This window comes from Diospyros lotus, chromosome 9, assembly GCF_014633365.1.
Source record: "Diospyros lotus cultivar Yz01 chromosome 9, ASM1463336v1, whole genome shotgun sequence".
Lineage (NCBI taxonomy): Eukaryota > Viridiplantae > Streptophyta > Magnoliopsida > Ericales > Ebenaceae > Diospyros > Diospyros lotus.
The window spans coordinates 936,097-951,540 of record NC_068346.1 but is presented as its reverse complement, the minus strand read 5'-3'; the positions used below and the strand labels follow the sequence as shown (position 1 = coordinate 951,540).

The following is a 15,444-nucleotide window of genomic DNA, read 5'->3' as shown; positions in this document are numbered from 1 at the left end:
TCTCTTTATTTTTTAAAGTACAAAACGCAAGATTTAATATTTTAATTAATTAAAATTATTATTTTAAATTCTTATATGATTAAAAGTAAAAAAAAATTATTATTTATATCACATACACACGTCGTATAAAAAAAATCACATTAATAAAATATATTAAATTAAATTTAATACATAAATATAATATTAAATTTATAAATAATTAAAAAAATAAACATTTAATAAAAAAATCAAATTAAAATACCTAAATTCTATAAAAAGATTTAAAAAAACTTAAATTTTATAAAATGACTTAAAAACATAAAAAAACCCCCTAAATTTTATTTAAAAAATCTTAAAAATTTATATTAAAAATCAAATCTTAATATTTTACACTTTAAAAATTAAATATTATATTATTTAATTATTAAAATATAACTATATGTACTAAGCTTTTATTTATTTATTTATTTATAATAATGATGTATAATATAATATCATATCTCATATTAGCATCATATATTAGTCCTCGGTGCTTTTGCCGAGAACAGTGAATTCCCGAGGAGCTTTTAGATATTAGCTTCTTAAATTCCAACTAATATACGAATAGCATTTTCCATTGGCAGACAATGGGAGCAGAAAGTAGTGCTTGCTTTCAGTACAATTTTCTAGGCAACCAAACAGAACCATTCATCCATAATTTAAGAGCGGAAACAATGAATCATTTATGGATAACAACAGGGGATGAAGAAAGTCCGTGCATAAAGCATTAAAATAAAGAGTCAGTCACCCAGCCAATTCTTTAATCTTTCCACCAAACACATCCTTATCCACACCACCTTCCGTCTCCGTTGATTCCAACAACCATAACTCCGTTCTCTCCTCCGTCGCCGCCGGCGACCTAATCACTCTCGCTCCGGCTCGGCTTCCCAGAAACGTAGCTGATCTAACCAACAAAAACCATGATCCGGGAATTAACCCTTAGATTATTCAGATAATTGGGTATCAAACAACTTGTCTAGTCTAATAACGGTGGATTTGATTTCAAGTACCTGATCGTCTTCCATGGCGGGTACCCAGTCATTGGTTGCAGGGTTGGTTCTGAACACCGCCTCTCTACGATCTCCATTTTCATGGCCGCCGCTCTCCACCCGGAGACCGTAACCGTCTCCGGCGCCGCCTCCGGCTACCTTTATGAACCCACTCCCCGTCTGCTCAATTCAAGAGAAACTGTCAACATCTTTTTGAATTCAAATCTGATAGAGATTAAGCCTCTATGACAGTGATTCCGTGCGATATGATCACGGCAAAAGTCAACCACCGATCAATATAAACAAACAGAGGAACACCCAAATCGACCTCAGAAATAGCCGCAAAACAAAGAAAAAATACGTACGGTGTGGTGTTGTTTGTCGATAGAATCCAATTGCTGGTAGTACTGGGTCTCCACGAACTCGTCAGCGGCGGTATTGGAACCCGAAATTATTCCCTGAGATTGAGATTGCAGCGATCGGAGCTTCTCGAACTCCGGCGGAGGGAGATTCGCACCGGAAAAGTAAGATGCCGGAGACGGCGACTCGGGTTCGCTCCGGCAGGGCTTGGCGGGCCTCTTGGGGGCCATGGAATCGAACTTGGCCTTGACCTGCTCAGTGATCAGGGCTTGCTCGTTAGCGTCCAGTACCTCGTCGCTCCGGCTCGGCTTCACGGCGGTCAACTGGCCCATGGTGATCACGATGATTTGGACGCTATACGAGTTCGCCGACAGAGACGTATTGGAAAGAAAAGGAAGCTTGGCTCAGGGGAATTATATAGAGAGACGCAGAATGGGATTGGGGACCCATCCGAGTGAAAACAATGGGCGGCATCTCCAACCAATGGGCCGCATATTTTAATGCTCTTTTAATTACGGTGACTCGGCCTTAATTTTAAATTTATAACCTTATTAATTTACGATTTTTTATTTAATTTTTAATTTATGACTTTATTAATCCAATACTTCTATTTTGTGACCAATTAGCCTTCCCGCGCGTGGCATTCACTCGGCTTAAAAGAAAAAAAAGATAATTTATTGTACAATATATTGCAAATTTTAAAAATAATTTATTATATTAAAATTTTTTTATAAAAAAATAATTTCCATAGTTAAGTTTGATTTATTATTGCAGTATTGTCAAGTTGAAGATAATGATGAAGAACGAGAAGAAGTTAACATTCTTGATAGTTGATTGTGAATTTATCATCAAATTGAAATTTTAGGAATTTGAAGTGTTGGAGTGGAATTGACGAAGATCATCTATTATTTTTTTAATATTTTATTTTTTATTAAAAAGGTATTTATAAAAAAATATTTTAATATAATAATTTGTTTTTCCTTTGACCCAAGTGAATGTCACGTGTTGAAGGGAAAGTTATTTTGGGTTTAATTAGTCACAACATATAAAAAAATTAATTCTAAATTAAAAGTCATGATTTGAAATCCTATAAATTGGATTGGTTTTTATTTTTTCAAACAAAATATATAGAAAGTATTATAAAAGTTTATTTTATTAATAAAATTTTATAACATCAAAATACTATATTTACTTGTATAACAGAATAAGTGATTTGAGTTGTAGCATTTTCACAAGGCATGGTGAAAATTAAGGCATTTTCAATTGGCTTACCATACCCCATGCCATTAGGACACATATGTCTTGGCCACCATTGGATATCTGCCTGGGGTATTGGCGTAATTATGAGACCGAGGACGTTCTCCTCATCACTTGCCCCCCACTTCTTGAGCTCTTCGGCCTGAAGGGCTCGAGGAGTGGTAAAGCTCTCAAGGCTCCTCCTCCTAATTTCTTGTCGATTGATATCTATAAGGCCCGAAGAGTTGGTCATATTTTTTATTTTTTATTTATTTTTTTGCACGTGTCAGGAGGGCACGGGGATCGATTGGTTTTGACGGCGATATCCTTTCCCAATGCGTTGTCCAAAGCCTTTTCGTCTTTCGAGCTCTGCCAACTCGGGGTGATTAATGCCCATTATTGCTCGTCCTTTGGTCTCTTACTCCTACAATTTAAATAGGAACTCTTCACCCCTTTTATTTCTTTTTCCACTCGACTTTCCTTCAGCTTTAGCTTTCCCTATGCCAGTAAGTTTTTTTCCCTTTTTCTGCGTTTCTTTCTACTACCCTTCTACTATGGCGATAATCGATTTCGGGAAGTTCAATTCCGCCGGCACGGAGCTTATTGAGTGGGAAAAACACCCTGTCGCCTCTATTCCATGCCAATGGATGAGCCAGACGGAGTGTCAGCAGTTCAGAGAAAAATACAACATCCCCGAAGAGTGGGAAGTGGAGTTCAATAGCCACTTGCGAGCGTGCCATCCCGTCGTCGGCCGCCTCTACATTTACAAGTGTGCTTTCGATAAGGGCTTTCGACTTCCCCCCCGAAGAAGAGTAATGTCCTTACTTCAACATCTTACCATCGCTCCTGCCCAGCTGTCCCCCTTCGGATGGCGATACCTGATGGGCTTCCTCCTTATTTTCCATACTGGTAAAATTGAGCCAACCGGGGACCTCTTCGACTACTTCTTCACGACCAACCGCAACCCAGGAGGGTGGATCTCCATCTCCCCCCAAATCGTAAAAGATGGTCGCCTCCTCGCCTGCAAGGGGTATCCCGGACTTGAGATTTCTGCCTCGACTCTCATGCAATCTGGCGGATCGAAAGATTCTGAAGATTGGAAAGAGCGCTTCGTCTTCGTCCGCCCTAGGCCATCTGGCTCTTCTCCAGAAATCTGGTCTGTCTGCAACGAGTGGACTCTAGATACCAAGCACAAGCGTCCGAGTGTTGAGACCATCGAAGATTCCACCTGCCGACTTATGAAGAACAGCCGGAACTGGGAAGAGGGATGGCTTTCCAATCCCAGCCTTACCAAGGCGGGCTTAGACGACCAAAGCTGTGAGCTCTTCTTCCTTCGTCCTCTTCTTTACTCCCTCTTCTTCCTTTTTCTGTATCTGATTTTTATCGTTATCTCATTCTCAGTTGAAGAGCTCTGGGAGATATCGTATTCTCCTATCACCGGAGAAATGATTTTGGACTTCCCCGGGAGTAAAGACCCCTCGGCTCCTCCCAGCAATTAGAGGATGTCGGAGAGGGCTGTACCTCCCGAGCGAGCTCCGAAGGGCAGGAAGAATAAGAGACCCTCAACACCTTCTAGGTCGCGAAGAGCGGTGGAGGGAGATCCCCGGACCTTCCAAGAGGCCTCCAAGAGCGACGCCACTGGAGGTTCGGGGGGCCCATCTTCCGAACCTCTCGCTTCTTAGACCAGAGACCCCCCGAACGCGTAGCAGGAAACCTCCACCATGCCTGCACCCTCGTCGATCCCTCATGAAGATGATTCGGCAACCATCGCACAGGTGTTTGCTGCAGTTCGTACAGAGGCCCAGAAAAAACAAACCTTGGCAAGTACGAAGTCCACTGCTATGTCTCCCAACATCCCTATCAGTTCAGTTTTTAAACGAATATTAACGCCATTAGCACCAGCGGGGCGTTAAGAGCTGACGGGGGAGGCTTCGCTGGAAGAGGCTTCAGCGTTATCAACGAAGGAAATATTAGCACGCCGGACAAAATGTCGTAGGATGGAGACCACCTCCCCGGCTGCCACTCCCTCAGAGCCTCCGGCTCCTGAAGCCACCAATGTTCCCTCAACAGCTCTGATCCTATCGGGGACCCTACGATCCCCGAACGAACCCGACTACAGCGCCGAGATTCTGAGGGTATGATCATGTTCTTTTCTCTTTTGATGATGCCCCTTTTTTATGCGAGTGAGTCTTAACCCATGTTCTGTCTTCCCCAGAACCTTACAGAGTTCCAAGGTTTGGTCTCTCGACGAGAATCCGAACTTCGCGCCCGGATCCTTTCCCTAGAGTCCGAGGTCGAAAGGCTCCGAGGGCTTGAGTCCCTCTCCTCCCAACTGTCGAGTCTTGAACATCGCGTTCACATTTTAACCAAGTCTGTTGAGCTGGCGGAGAAAGATGCCCAACTCGCTAACGAAGCCGAAGCTCAGGTGCGCGAGGACCTGGAGTTAGTCTAGAAGAACATGCTCGAGGCTAATCAGGCCAATTCCCAGCTCAGGGAGGAACTGGACGCCACTAAGGGCGTTAATAACCAGCTTCAGGAGGATATAAAAAGGCTTACTCTAGAGCTAAAGGAGGCCAAGAAAGGATAGGTCGAAGCGCTGGAGTCTTATTCCCGGTGCAAGGAAGACCTTTGCACTGCTCATGTCCAACTTCAATCCGCCCTCAAGGATGCTCAAGTGGCTTTTCAAAATGGTCGCGAGGATTCGCGAGGATTTCCGAAGCTCCGAAGCTTATGCCGCGGAACTAGAAGAAGTTCTTCGGGGCGGGTTAGAGCACATGAAGAAACTTGTCAAAGAGCGCTTCCCAAACCTGGATGTAGACTCCATCCCTTTCGACGTTGCTGCCGCTTTGTCCTCTTTAGAGTAGATATTTTTGTATCCAAACTTGTTGTCGCAATAATAAAAGTTTTAGATTTTTCGCATGATTTTCTTTTGCTACTGCCTTTTTGTTGTCTTGTTTCCTCTGCTTTTTATCGAGAACAAGAAAAGACCGTTGGGGATCAGGCTTGATCCTTCCTTTTTGCCACCCCTGTTTATCGCAGAACTTGGTCTTGCCATTTGCTAAAAGGGTTCGGCCCCCCAAGGATCACGTCTGATCCCCGTATCTTCTTCGAGGGGTTGAGCTTCGGGAGGATCATATCTAATCTTTTTATATCTGTCGAAGGCTTAGGCTTTTCGAGGATCATATCTGATCCTTTGTGTTTGCCGAGGGTTCGGACCTTTCGAGGATCACATCTGACCCTTCGTTTTTGTCGGGGGTTCAGACCCCCCGAGGATCACATCTGATCCTTTGTTTTTGTCGGGGGTTCGGACCCCCCGAGGATCACATCTGATCCTTTGTTTTTGTCGGGGGTTCGGACCCCCCGAGGATCACATCTGATCCTTTGTTTTTGCTGAGGGGTCTAGCCCCATTGGGAGTATGTCAAATCTTTCTTTTTACTCTGATGTGCCTTCCCAAGTCTTTGGAAACGACGAGTTTTTACGCATAAGAGAAAAATGAATTTATTTCTGGATAGCATACGAAAGCAACAAAGAAAATACTACCGCCCAGACATGTAATAAAGAATTATTACTATCAGATCATGTGAAAATAATAAAGAATTGTTACTTATAGAACTTTCTCAAGTTCTAAACGTTCCACGCGTTTTTCACCGGTGTATCCTCGAGGGTCTGCAGTTTGTATACACCAAGGCTGAGAACTTCTGTTACTCTATAAGGACTTTCCCAATTTGGTGATAACTTATTTGCTTCTCGGGCTCCCTGAACATCTACTCGCCTTAGTACCAAATCTCCCGGCAGGAAATTTCGTGCTTTTACTCTTCGATTGTAGTATCTCTCTATGCGTTGATTGTAAGCAGCTTGTCGAATCTTCACTTGATCACGAAATTCATCAAGGAGGTCCAGGTTGTCCCTCAAACTTGTTCATTGGATTCTGGGTTGAATAGCTCTACTCTCAGCGTAGGTACTCCGATCTCAATTGGGATTAACGCTTCTGAATCGTAGCATAGACTGAATGGAGTTTCTCCCGTGGAGGCCTTCACCGTGGTTCGGTAAGACCATAGGATGCTCGATAGTTCTTCCACCCAACTACCCTTCGCCTTATCCACCCTCGCTTTTAAACCGTGCAACAAAGTCCTGTTGGCAAGCTCAATTTGGCCATTGGCCTGGGGATGAGCTACCGAGGTGAATTGCTGCCTAATTCCCAACTCCTGGCACCATTCCTGAACAGACCGATCAAAAAATTGAGTGCCTTTGTCGGAGATCAGTACCCGAGGGATTCCGAAACGACAGACCACGTTCTTCCATAGAAATTGCTTCACTCGCCGGGCGGTAATAGAGGTCACTGCCTCAGCTTTGACCCACTTTGTGAAATAATCGATAGCAGCCATGATATATTTAACTTGGCCAGCCGCTGGGGGAAAAGGCCCCAGGATGTCAATACCCCATTGAGCGAAGGGGCAAGGCGTAGCCAGATGAGCTAGTGCAACCGTCGGCACATGGACCAGATTAGACGTTTTCTGGCATCGATCGCAGGTCCTGACTAGCTGCTCCGAATCTCGTACCATCGTTGGCCAATAGTATCCCTGCCGCAGAACTTTTTGACTAAGAGCCTAAGCCCCGATATGGCTTCCACATATGCCTTCATGAATCTCCCGTAGGATATAATCTGCCTCGTAGGGTCGGATACATTTGAGTAGTGGTTGTGAAAAAAACCTTCTGTATAGCTCCCCACTAACTAACACGAAATTTTGGGCTTTTCATTTAATCTCCCGAGCCTCCGACTCGTCTTCGGGGAGTCTCTCTTCTCTCAAATACGATGGCAGAGGATCCATCCAGCTAGGCTCGTCCTCTACACATAACTGATTCGCCACTTCTTCGATACTCTTTTGCGGAAAAGACTCGATCCGAATTTCCCGAGAGCTCGTAGGGAAAGAAGAAGAAGCGATTCGGGATAACAAGTCCGCCTCCGTGTTCATAGCCCGAGGGACGTACTCCACCTTTACGTGTTGGAAACGCGCCATCAGCTCTTTGGCCATGGCCAAGTATCGCGCCATGTGACTTGCTCGAGCTTCATACTCTCCATTCACCTGTTGCACCACAAAATTAGAATCTGAACTCACCTCGATATTTTGAGCTCCCAACTGCTCAGCCAACCTCAGACCAGCCAACAAGGCCTCATATTCCGCTTCGTTGTTAGACACTCGGAATTCAAAATGTAAAGCATAAGGCCATGTTTGCCCTTTGGGACTTTTTATCATTAATCTTGCTCCTCTAACCCCCGAGGTCTAGCTTCCATCTACTGCCACCAGCCATGGTCCCTGGTTTTCTTCAGCGCCTTTGGGAGCTCCTATCCCTTCGGCAATAAAGTCTGCTAACGACTGTGCCTTAATAGCCGGCCGTGGCTTATACTCAATGTCGAAGGCGGTGAGCTCCACTGCCCACTTCAACATCCACCCTGAAAGTTCTGGTTTGCTAAGGACCTGCTTCAAAAGTTGATTAGTAAGCACTATAATCGTATGAGCTTGAAAATAAGGTCGGAGTTTCCTCGCAGATATTATCAAGGCGAAAGCCAGTTTTTCCATAGGAGGATACCGGATCTTAGCTCCCGTCAACCGCTTACTCGCATAATAAACAGGCATCTGGATCTTATCTTCTTCTCGTATCAACACCGAGCTTATAGCCTCATTGGCCACTGCCAAAATATATATAATGGTTCTCCTGGCTTCGGTTTGGTAAGAATCGGGGGCGTGGCCAGGTGCTCCTTTAGCTTTTCGAAAGCTCTCTGGCATTCAGAATTCCACTCGAAGTTGTTTGCCTTTGATAAGACCTTGTAGAAAGGAAGGCCCTTGTCTGCCAAACGAGAAAGGAATCTGCCTAGGGCTGTCATCCTGCCCGTAAGGCTCTGTACCTCTTTCACACTCCTTGGGGCTGGCATATCCATGATACCTTTAACCTTCTCAGGGTTCACCTCAATCCCTCGATGGTGTACTATGTAGCCCAAGAACTTTCCTGCAGAAACGCCAAAAACATATTTGACTGGATTAAGTTTCATATGGAACCTACGAAGGGTTTTGAAGCACTCCTCCAAATCCTCCGGATGACACTCAACCACCAGGCTTTTCACCAGTATGTCGTCTACGTATGCCTCCATATTTCTCCAGAGCTGGTGTTGAAAAAGCTTATTTACTAAGCGTTGGTAAATGGCTCTTGCATTTTTTAAACCAAAAGGCATTATAGTGTAGCAGTAGGTTGCCTTGTTGGTAATAAATGCCGTCTTCTCCTGGTCCTTGGGGTGCAACGGAATCTAGTGATATCCCTGAAAAGCATCCAAGAAACTCATGAGCGAACATCCAGCAGTTCCATCAATTAGGGCGTCAATCCTCGGGAGTGGGTAACTATCCTTTGGGCAGGCTTTATTAAGATCGGTGAAATCAATACAAAGTCTCCACTTGCTCTGCCCTTTGGGAACCAACACGACATTCGCTAACCAATCTGGATAATCCATCTCCCGGATGTACCGCGCCTCTGTCAATTTTGCAACCTCCTCCTCGATTGCCCTAGCTCTCTCTAGGGCGAAGCTTCGTTTCTTCTGTTTGACAGGCTGAAAGCCTGATCAGATCCCCAGTCTGTGTGTCATTACCTCTGGATCTACTCCTGGCATGTCCCGAGCAGTCCATGCGAAGATGTCTGCATACTGTCTAAGGAGTGACACTATCCGACCCCTCAGCGGGTCTTTTAACTCCATACTCACTCTTACGCATCGGTTTGGGCAATCTTCTTCCAATTTATCCACTAGCTCTGCGGTTTTGGGATCTTCAGGTCCTTCTAGTAGGAAACTGACCTCCTTCGGGGGGTTCGCTTGGGGGCCCGGAACGTCCCTTTGCGACCCTGCTTCCCTATCCTTTGCGATGCCTATGGAGGCCATATAACATTCGCGAGCTAAGCGCAAATCTCCCTGCAATTCGCCCGTCCCCCTATCTGTGGGAAACTTCACCATCATATGATATGTGCTTGGGATGGCCCGAAGGGCATTGAGACCAGATCTTCCTAGAATCATGTTGTAAGCCGAAGGCACGTCTGCCACCAGGATGTCTAGCATAACTCGAGAAGTTCGAGAGCCTCTCCCTACCGTCAATGGGAGCTGAATGATCCCTTCTAAGTATACGGCTTCACCATCAAATCCCACCAAAGGGACCTTCGCTGTCCTCAACTGCGTCATTTCATACCCATGCCTAAAAGGCCTGCCGATACAAGATTTCCGAAGAGCTCCCTGGATCCACGAGGATCTGCCGAAGCTCCCATTTCTCGATCTCGACTGTTATCACCAGCGGATCATTTCGATTCGAGTATCCCGGGAGGTCGCCATCTGAAAAAGAAATTGGATCCACACTCCTCGATCTTTTCAGCTGGACGGCACCATCTCTTTCACCCTTCATGATCGGGACCTCCCTTGCTGCGAGTGTATGGAATACCGGAGGCTGAGGATGATTATCTTCCCCTCGATGCAATCTCTCCCGCTGAGTCCGATTTCGATCCTCCGTGCGGTCCCTCTTGGGGGGGCTCCTCGATCGCGACCGTTGGTCCTTCCTTCCCCGAGAATCACCTGCTTTGGCCACGTAGCTCTTCAGGAAACCCCGATTGATGAGCTCCTGAATCTCCTCCTTTAATTGGTGACATTCCTCCGTATCATGACCAAGATCCCGATGAAAACGACAGTATTTACTTCGGTTCCTTTTGTCGGACGACGTCTTCATCGATCGAGGCTTTTTCAAGTAGTCTTTACCCTGAATAATAGCAAGGATCTCTGCCCTCGGGGCATTTAGAGGAGTAAAACCACCCGAATACCACCGAGGATGATGCTTTTCCCTTCGATCGTCATTCTTCCTTTCCTCCGGATGCTTCTTTTTATCCTTCTTCTCCACATGCTCTGCCCTCTTAGCCTGCATGACCTCTTCGACATTTATGTACTTCGTGGCTCGGCTTAATATGTCCGTGAACGTACTCGGGGGCATTTTGGCTAATGACTGGGCGAAAGGGCCAGGCCTCAGGGTGTTCTGGAACGCCACCATAGCTACGCTATGGTCAAAGTTCTCTATGCTCAAGGCCTCCATATTAAATCGTGAGACGAAATCCTTCAAGGGCTCTCCTTGGTTCTGCTTTATACTTACCAAGGCTATGGTAGACCTTCGATGTCTCCGAAGAGGTGCAAAATGCGCCAAAAAGTTGCCTCGGAGTTGCGCAAAACTTACGATGGAATGATGGGCCAGATTTGAATACCACGCCCATGCATGCCCCTCCAGGGTGGACAAGAAAACCCTACACCACATTGCGTCTGAGGCATCCTGTATCATCATGTGAGAGGTAAAGAGATCAAGGTGATCCATCAGGTCAGAGGTCCCCACATAGGGCTTAATGGCTGGGATGCGGAGACGCTCCGGTGGTATGGCCGCCATGATCTCCGGGCTAAGGGGATGATTTATCCTTGCTCCCTGAACCTCTCCAGCCTTCGGCTTTAGGGCGGTCATCTCCTCCTCTAGCTGTCACAATCTTCTTTCCTACCGCTGCTGCACAAACGACAAGTCAAAAGACTCGTCTGCCTCGCCATGGCCATCATCTTGTCCTGGCCTCCGAGGATTCTCATTTCGCCGATAGGACTCCTCCTCTCTCGGGGGGTCATACCTTTCTTCCGCCCGAGAATGCTGGGCTTGCTGATGCTGGCGATCCAGAAAGCCCATGAGTAGCTCTGTCAATCGTTGCACTTGACCCTCTAGGAGTGCTATCCGATCAGGCGGAGGTGGAGGGCCCTCTGGACTCTGAGCCCTCCCCGGGGGGCTTTGGGGAGGGTTCTGCTGACTTGGCTCTGGAACAGGGTTGCCCCCCGCGGCCCGAGATGACTGTCTTCTGGTTGCCATTCAAGGTAAAAAAGGGCAAGATTGTCTCCACCTGCTACACTGGAGAGACAGAAGAGAAGAATGTCTAGCCCCACGGTGGGCGCCAATTGATGATGTAGAGCCGATCACCTTCTTCTATCTCGAACCAATCCGATCACCTTCTTCTGTCCCGAACCAAGCCGATCACATTCTTCTGTCCCGAACCAAGTACCTGCAAAAATGGTGGGGACTTGCTCCCCCGGTCAATCTCCGACGATCAAGTCAGATCTCTCATCTCCTCGAATTCAGTATGTTTACTTAGATTATATGCCGAAAAAAAGAAGGAAGAAGCAGACCCCCATTTTCTCTTACCTCGTCTTCCCCTTTTAACCTTTTCTCGGGATAAGGATCATGGAGAGATCTTCGGGATCTCCCCTCTGCCTTTCTCGGAACCCTCCTGATAAGGATTTTATAATAGCATCAGTCTCCGAGGGGTTCAGGATTGCTGTTGCCTCTGTAATCTTCGGCGAGTTAGTATGTTCCCACGGCCTCAGAGATTTCCTTACTGAGTGCTTATCCGATTGATGTGACGATACTTATCTACCACGTGTTTTCTAGATTTAAACAAGATGATTGCGGGTGAAAACTCCCTATTAGGACACATATGTCTTGGTCGCCATTGGATATCTGCATGGGGTATTGGCGTAATTATGGGACCGAGGGCGTTCTCCTTATCACAATGTTATTTTAATACTCAATTGTGACGTATGTGTATTAATATGTTATATTTTATATTATATTAATATATATATATATAATTTTTTAATACATGATTATCACTAATAGCGGGAACACCTTATAAATGACCAATTAACACAAACTTGGGGCACAAAAGCATAGTAAAGATAGGAAAAGCGACACCACTAACAAGATACACATTATCTCAAATAAAGTATGTGTATTTATTGTTGCTCAGGGCAAATATTTAGTATTATTCATTTTGTATTTATAAAATTGAATCTGAACCAAAATCATATGGGAGGACAAGATTTAACGTTTTGTCATTTAATTAAAATTTTGAAAACCCTAAATCTTAAACTCAAAATTGACTACGAGACTTGTGGAGATTTTATATTTAATTAACAATTAAATTAATTATAACTAGTTCTATTGTTTCTTCATTGAATTTAAATACTTGAAGGGTTAGAAGTCAGGATGGTAATTTGGATTGATAGATCATAATCGTGTCGTGTGTCGAGACACATGTATAATATGTATATGACAAATTTAAATATGTGTCATTTAATTAATTATATCAAATCTCTTAAATCAAACTTGAACTTATTAAACGAGTGACATGATACCACACGTTTAATATGCTTAATTAAATGAGTTAACTAGGTAGTGTCAATAACAATATAACACATTAAATCATTTATTAATTCGATCAATCTGATCTCGACACATTAACAAGAAAATCTGTCAACACACAAAACCAGATTAATATTTAACATACAAAAATCTATTAACACACAAAGAAATAGATTAATATATTAACATATCACACATTTAACCTGTCAACATACAAAAATAGGTTAATATTTAACCTGTTATAACACATAATACCTACTAAAAATCCAACATATAAATAACTTACATACAAAATTACAAAAGTTAACAGGAGTCGTATCTTTATTAATCTAAGAAAAAGAAATAACCAAAACATTTTATACTTTTACTTAAAAACAAAGAACATATCCTTTTCAAATGATAGTGCCGACCCTCGTAATTTAAATCAAAAGTTATATCTCTTTGATCAATAGTCATGACTAATCACATTTCTTCAATAATGTGTGCATGGCTGCCACAATTAATTCAAACCCTGGAGCATCTCATGGTCAATCAATGCATCCCTTCCCACTAGACATGATGCAATGGTATATATATATATCTGTGTCCGGGCATAGCCCCTACAATGTGTCATTTGTTGTGGAAGCAAAGACTAAGAGAAGATAGATAGATACACTTGTGATCATGGCAAGTAGGGGGCAACAATATGGATGGGGCATAGGATCACTGACCGCATTCCTTGTTGTCCTCATCCTTATGATCTTTCTCCCTCTCGCCATGGGCCCGGGCTCTCTCGGACCGCCGTCGTGGCCGGTGCTGCTGCTTATTCCGGTGATACTCATTGGGCTTCTCTTCTCTCTTTGCCTTAGTTCTTGAATCCATCCACAACATCATAGGTGCTTGATGCGCATCGTAGACACATTTTGTAGTTTATCCTTTGTTTATGTAAGGGTTCGTGGTCAGTCATCTATATGGCATTTGGAGGGCATCTCTATTATGTTCTAAATGCGATGACATATTATAGTTAAATTCAAGTCCGTTGATTCACTTAGTTGATTGTCTATTGTGTATGCTTTGGTACAAAATTCCAATTCTAATGCAAAACGAAAATACTATTTTAATATTCATTTGTGACACTCGCAAACCCGTGTTATTAAAACTATCACAAGCATTATCTTATTATATTATATTTTCACTTCTTACTACTCTTTTAAATTAAGAGAAAATATTTGATTATAATATTCTTTTGTTAATGGTGAATAAGTTATAAAGAATCGACTAACATTAGTTTGTGACACGAATCATAATAAAGAGGTATGAAAAGCGAGATCCAAGTGATAGGGTCACCTATCTATTAGAGGTGGTCCCTCAACCCACTTTTTTAATTAATGATTAAACAACCTATAAGAAGTCGACTAATATTAGTTTGCGGCAAAAACCATAATAAGGGTTAGAGATAACATATTTACCAAATTGACCATATCTAGGCAATTGTTAACTACAAGTCAATGACAACTTATCTACCACATTCAATCTTTTAATCTAAGTGATGTAGAATAATGTTATTTATTTATTTATTAATGATTAGACAATTTATATAACATCAGCCAATAATAGTATTGTGTTATTTCTTATAATAATAAGAAAATAACAACATAACACATGGGTTTAAATATTGAGTTATATTATATGATATTTGAATTTAAAAGATTTTATTTTTTGAGATTATTTAATCTCTACAAGGTACACGGAGAAAAGGGCTCTTGCCCCTAGTCCTACAACAAAAACTCTCGATTTGAGTGGTATTGTATCCAACAACAATTTGATTACCCAAACAAAAGGGTCTCTTGCCCCAAATCCATGCTACAAAATATTATTTAAGTTCCCTATCCATGCAATACAAAATTATTTGAGTTAGGGCAAGGACCCATATTGATGAATTTGGGGGCATTTGATTGACTTTCAAGAAAGAATAAAATTTGAAAAAATTGGTGGGTTTTTAAATTTATTGTATTTTTTAGTAAAATTTTAATATTTAATAGTTAATATTTTTATTTTTATTATATATTTTACCAATCAAAATTTAAAGTTTTATCCAGACGTGTAAATTAACTAAATTCCCTAATCAGTGTATGAAAAGAAAGTTACAAAACAATTTTCTAAATGGTCTCAAGGTTCATCATAATGAAATTTTTCATTTACTTAGTTGTAGAGCAGATGAAGTGTAGGTTTTAAAGAGAGTGAGATGGTTCAAGCCAAAATCTATCCGTGATTGGGATTTTTCAATTTTTTCACGTGACAAAAAAATAAAAAATAATATTATAATAAAGCGTTTCAACTTATTGACTAACATCAAATAGAACGTACGCCCTTCCAAGCTTTGGTAATAATTTGTGACATGTGTAGAGGAAATAGACGACAACATGCTGAAAAACTGCCTCAAATTGCCACATTCGTCTCCAGAGTTTCTTAGTTTATAATTTCCTCTCTTCAATCCTCCATGGCAGATCAATTTCAAAGCCTGTCTGTCCCAGCCAAAGAAGCCAACTGCATACCCTTTAAGTCTACGAACAATCTTCCATGGCGGTTCAGCAGTACTGTGTTCAAATATTCATCATCGTCT

General features: G+C 42.8%; 4 protein-coding genes across 4 annotated transcripts; 1 reads left to right on the top strand and 3 right to left on the bottom strand.

Moving 5' to 3' along the window:
- Positions 1-575: 575 nt before the first annotated feature.
- LOC127809699 (uncharacterized) lies at positions 576-1,798 on the bottom strand. The gene is made up of 3 exons (XM_052348712.1): positions 1,373-1,798; positions 1,029-1,187; positions 576-922 (listed from the first exon to the last, which is right to left on the bottom strand). The coding sequence occupies exons 1-3, from the start codon at positions 1,697-1,699 to the stop codon at positions 878-880; spliced, it is 531 nt and encodes a 176-aa protein (XP_052204672.1). The 5' UTR covers positions 1,700-1,798; the 3' UTR covers positions 576-877.
- A 7,107-nt stretch (positions 1,799-8,905) lies between these two features.
- Positions 8,906-9,820, bottom strand: LOC127809983 (uncharacterized). Its single transcript, XM_052349197.1, has 2 exons — positions 9,242-9,820; positions 8,906-9,190 (listed from the first exon to the last, which is right to left on the bottom strand). The coding sequence occupies exons 1-2, from the start codon at positions 9,818-9,820 to the stop codon at positions 8,906-8,908; spliced, it is 864 nt and encodes a 287-aa protein (XP_052205157.1).
- A 13-nt stretch (positions 9,821-9,833) lies between these two features.
- LOC127809980 (uncharacterized) lies at positions 9,834-11,126 on the bottom strand. Its single transcript, XM_052349193.1, has one exon. The coding sequence runs from the start codon at positions 11,124-11,126 to the stop codon at positions 9,834-9,836; it is 1,293 nt and encodes a 430-aa protein (XP_052205153.1).
- A 2,379-nt stretch (positions 11,127-13,505) lies between these two features.
- LOC127809979 (uncharacterized) lies at positions 13,506-13,697 on the top strand. Its single transcript, XM_052349192.1, has one exon. The coding sequence runs from the start codon at positions 13,506-13,508 to the stop codon at positions 13,695-13,697; it is 192 nt and encodes a 63-aa protein (XP_052205152.1).
- Positions 13,698-15,444: the final 1,747 nt, after the last annotated feature.

What these genes read in the sequence shown, in the direction of transcription:
- LOC127809699 (XM_052348712.1), bottom strand. Translation starts at nt 1,699, where the DNA reads ATGGGCCAGTTGACCGCCGTGAAGCCGAGCCGGAGCGACGAGGTACTG. An exon ending in TCGACAAACAACACCACACC is followed by an intron (nt 1,188 to 1,372) that starts GTACGTATTTTT and finishes TGAATTGAGCAG; the next exon opens with ACGGGGAGTGGGTTCATAAA. An exon ending in CCGCCATGGAAGACGATCAG is followed by an intron (nt 923 to 1,028) that starts GTACTTGAAATC and finishes TTTGTTGGTTAG; the next exon opens with ATCAGCTACGTTTCTGGGAA.
- LOC127809983 (XM_052349197.1), bottom strand. Translation starts at nt 9,820, where the DNA reads ATGACGCAGTTGAGGACAGCGAAGGTCCCTTTGGTGGGATTTGATGGT. An exon ending in TGCCAGGAGTAGATCCAGAG is followed by an intron (nt 9,191 to 9,241) that starts GTAATGACACAC and finishes CCTGTCAAACAG; the next exon opens with AAGAAACGAAGCTTCGCCCT.
- LOC127809980 (XM_052349193.1), bottom strand. Translation starts at nt 11,126, where the DNA reads ATGACCGCCCTAAAGCCGAAGGCTGGAGAGGTTCAGGGAGCAAGGATA.
- LOC127809979 (XM_052349192.1), top strand. Translation starts at nt 13,506, where the DNA reads ATGGCAAGTAGGGGGCAACAATATGGATGGGGCATAGGATCACTGACC.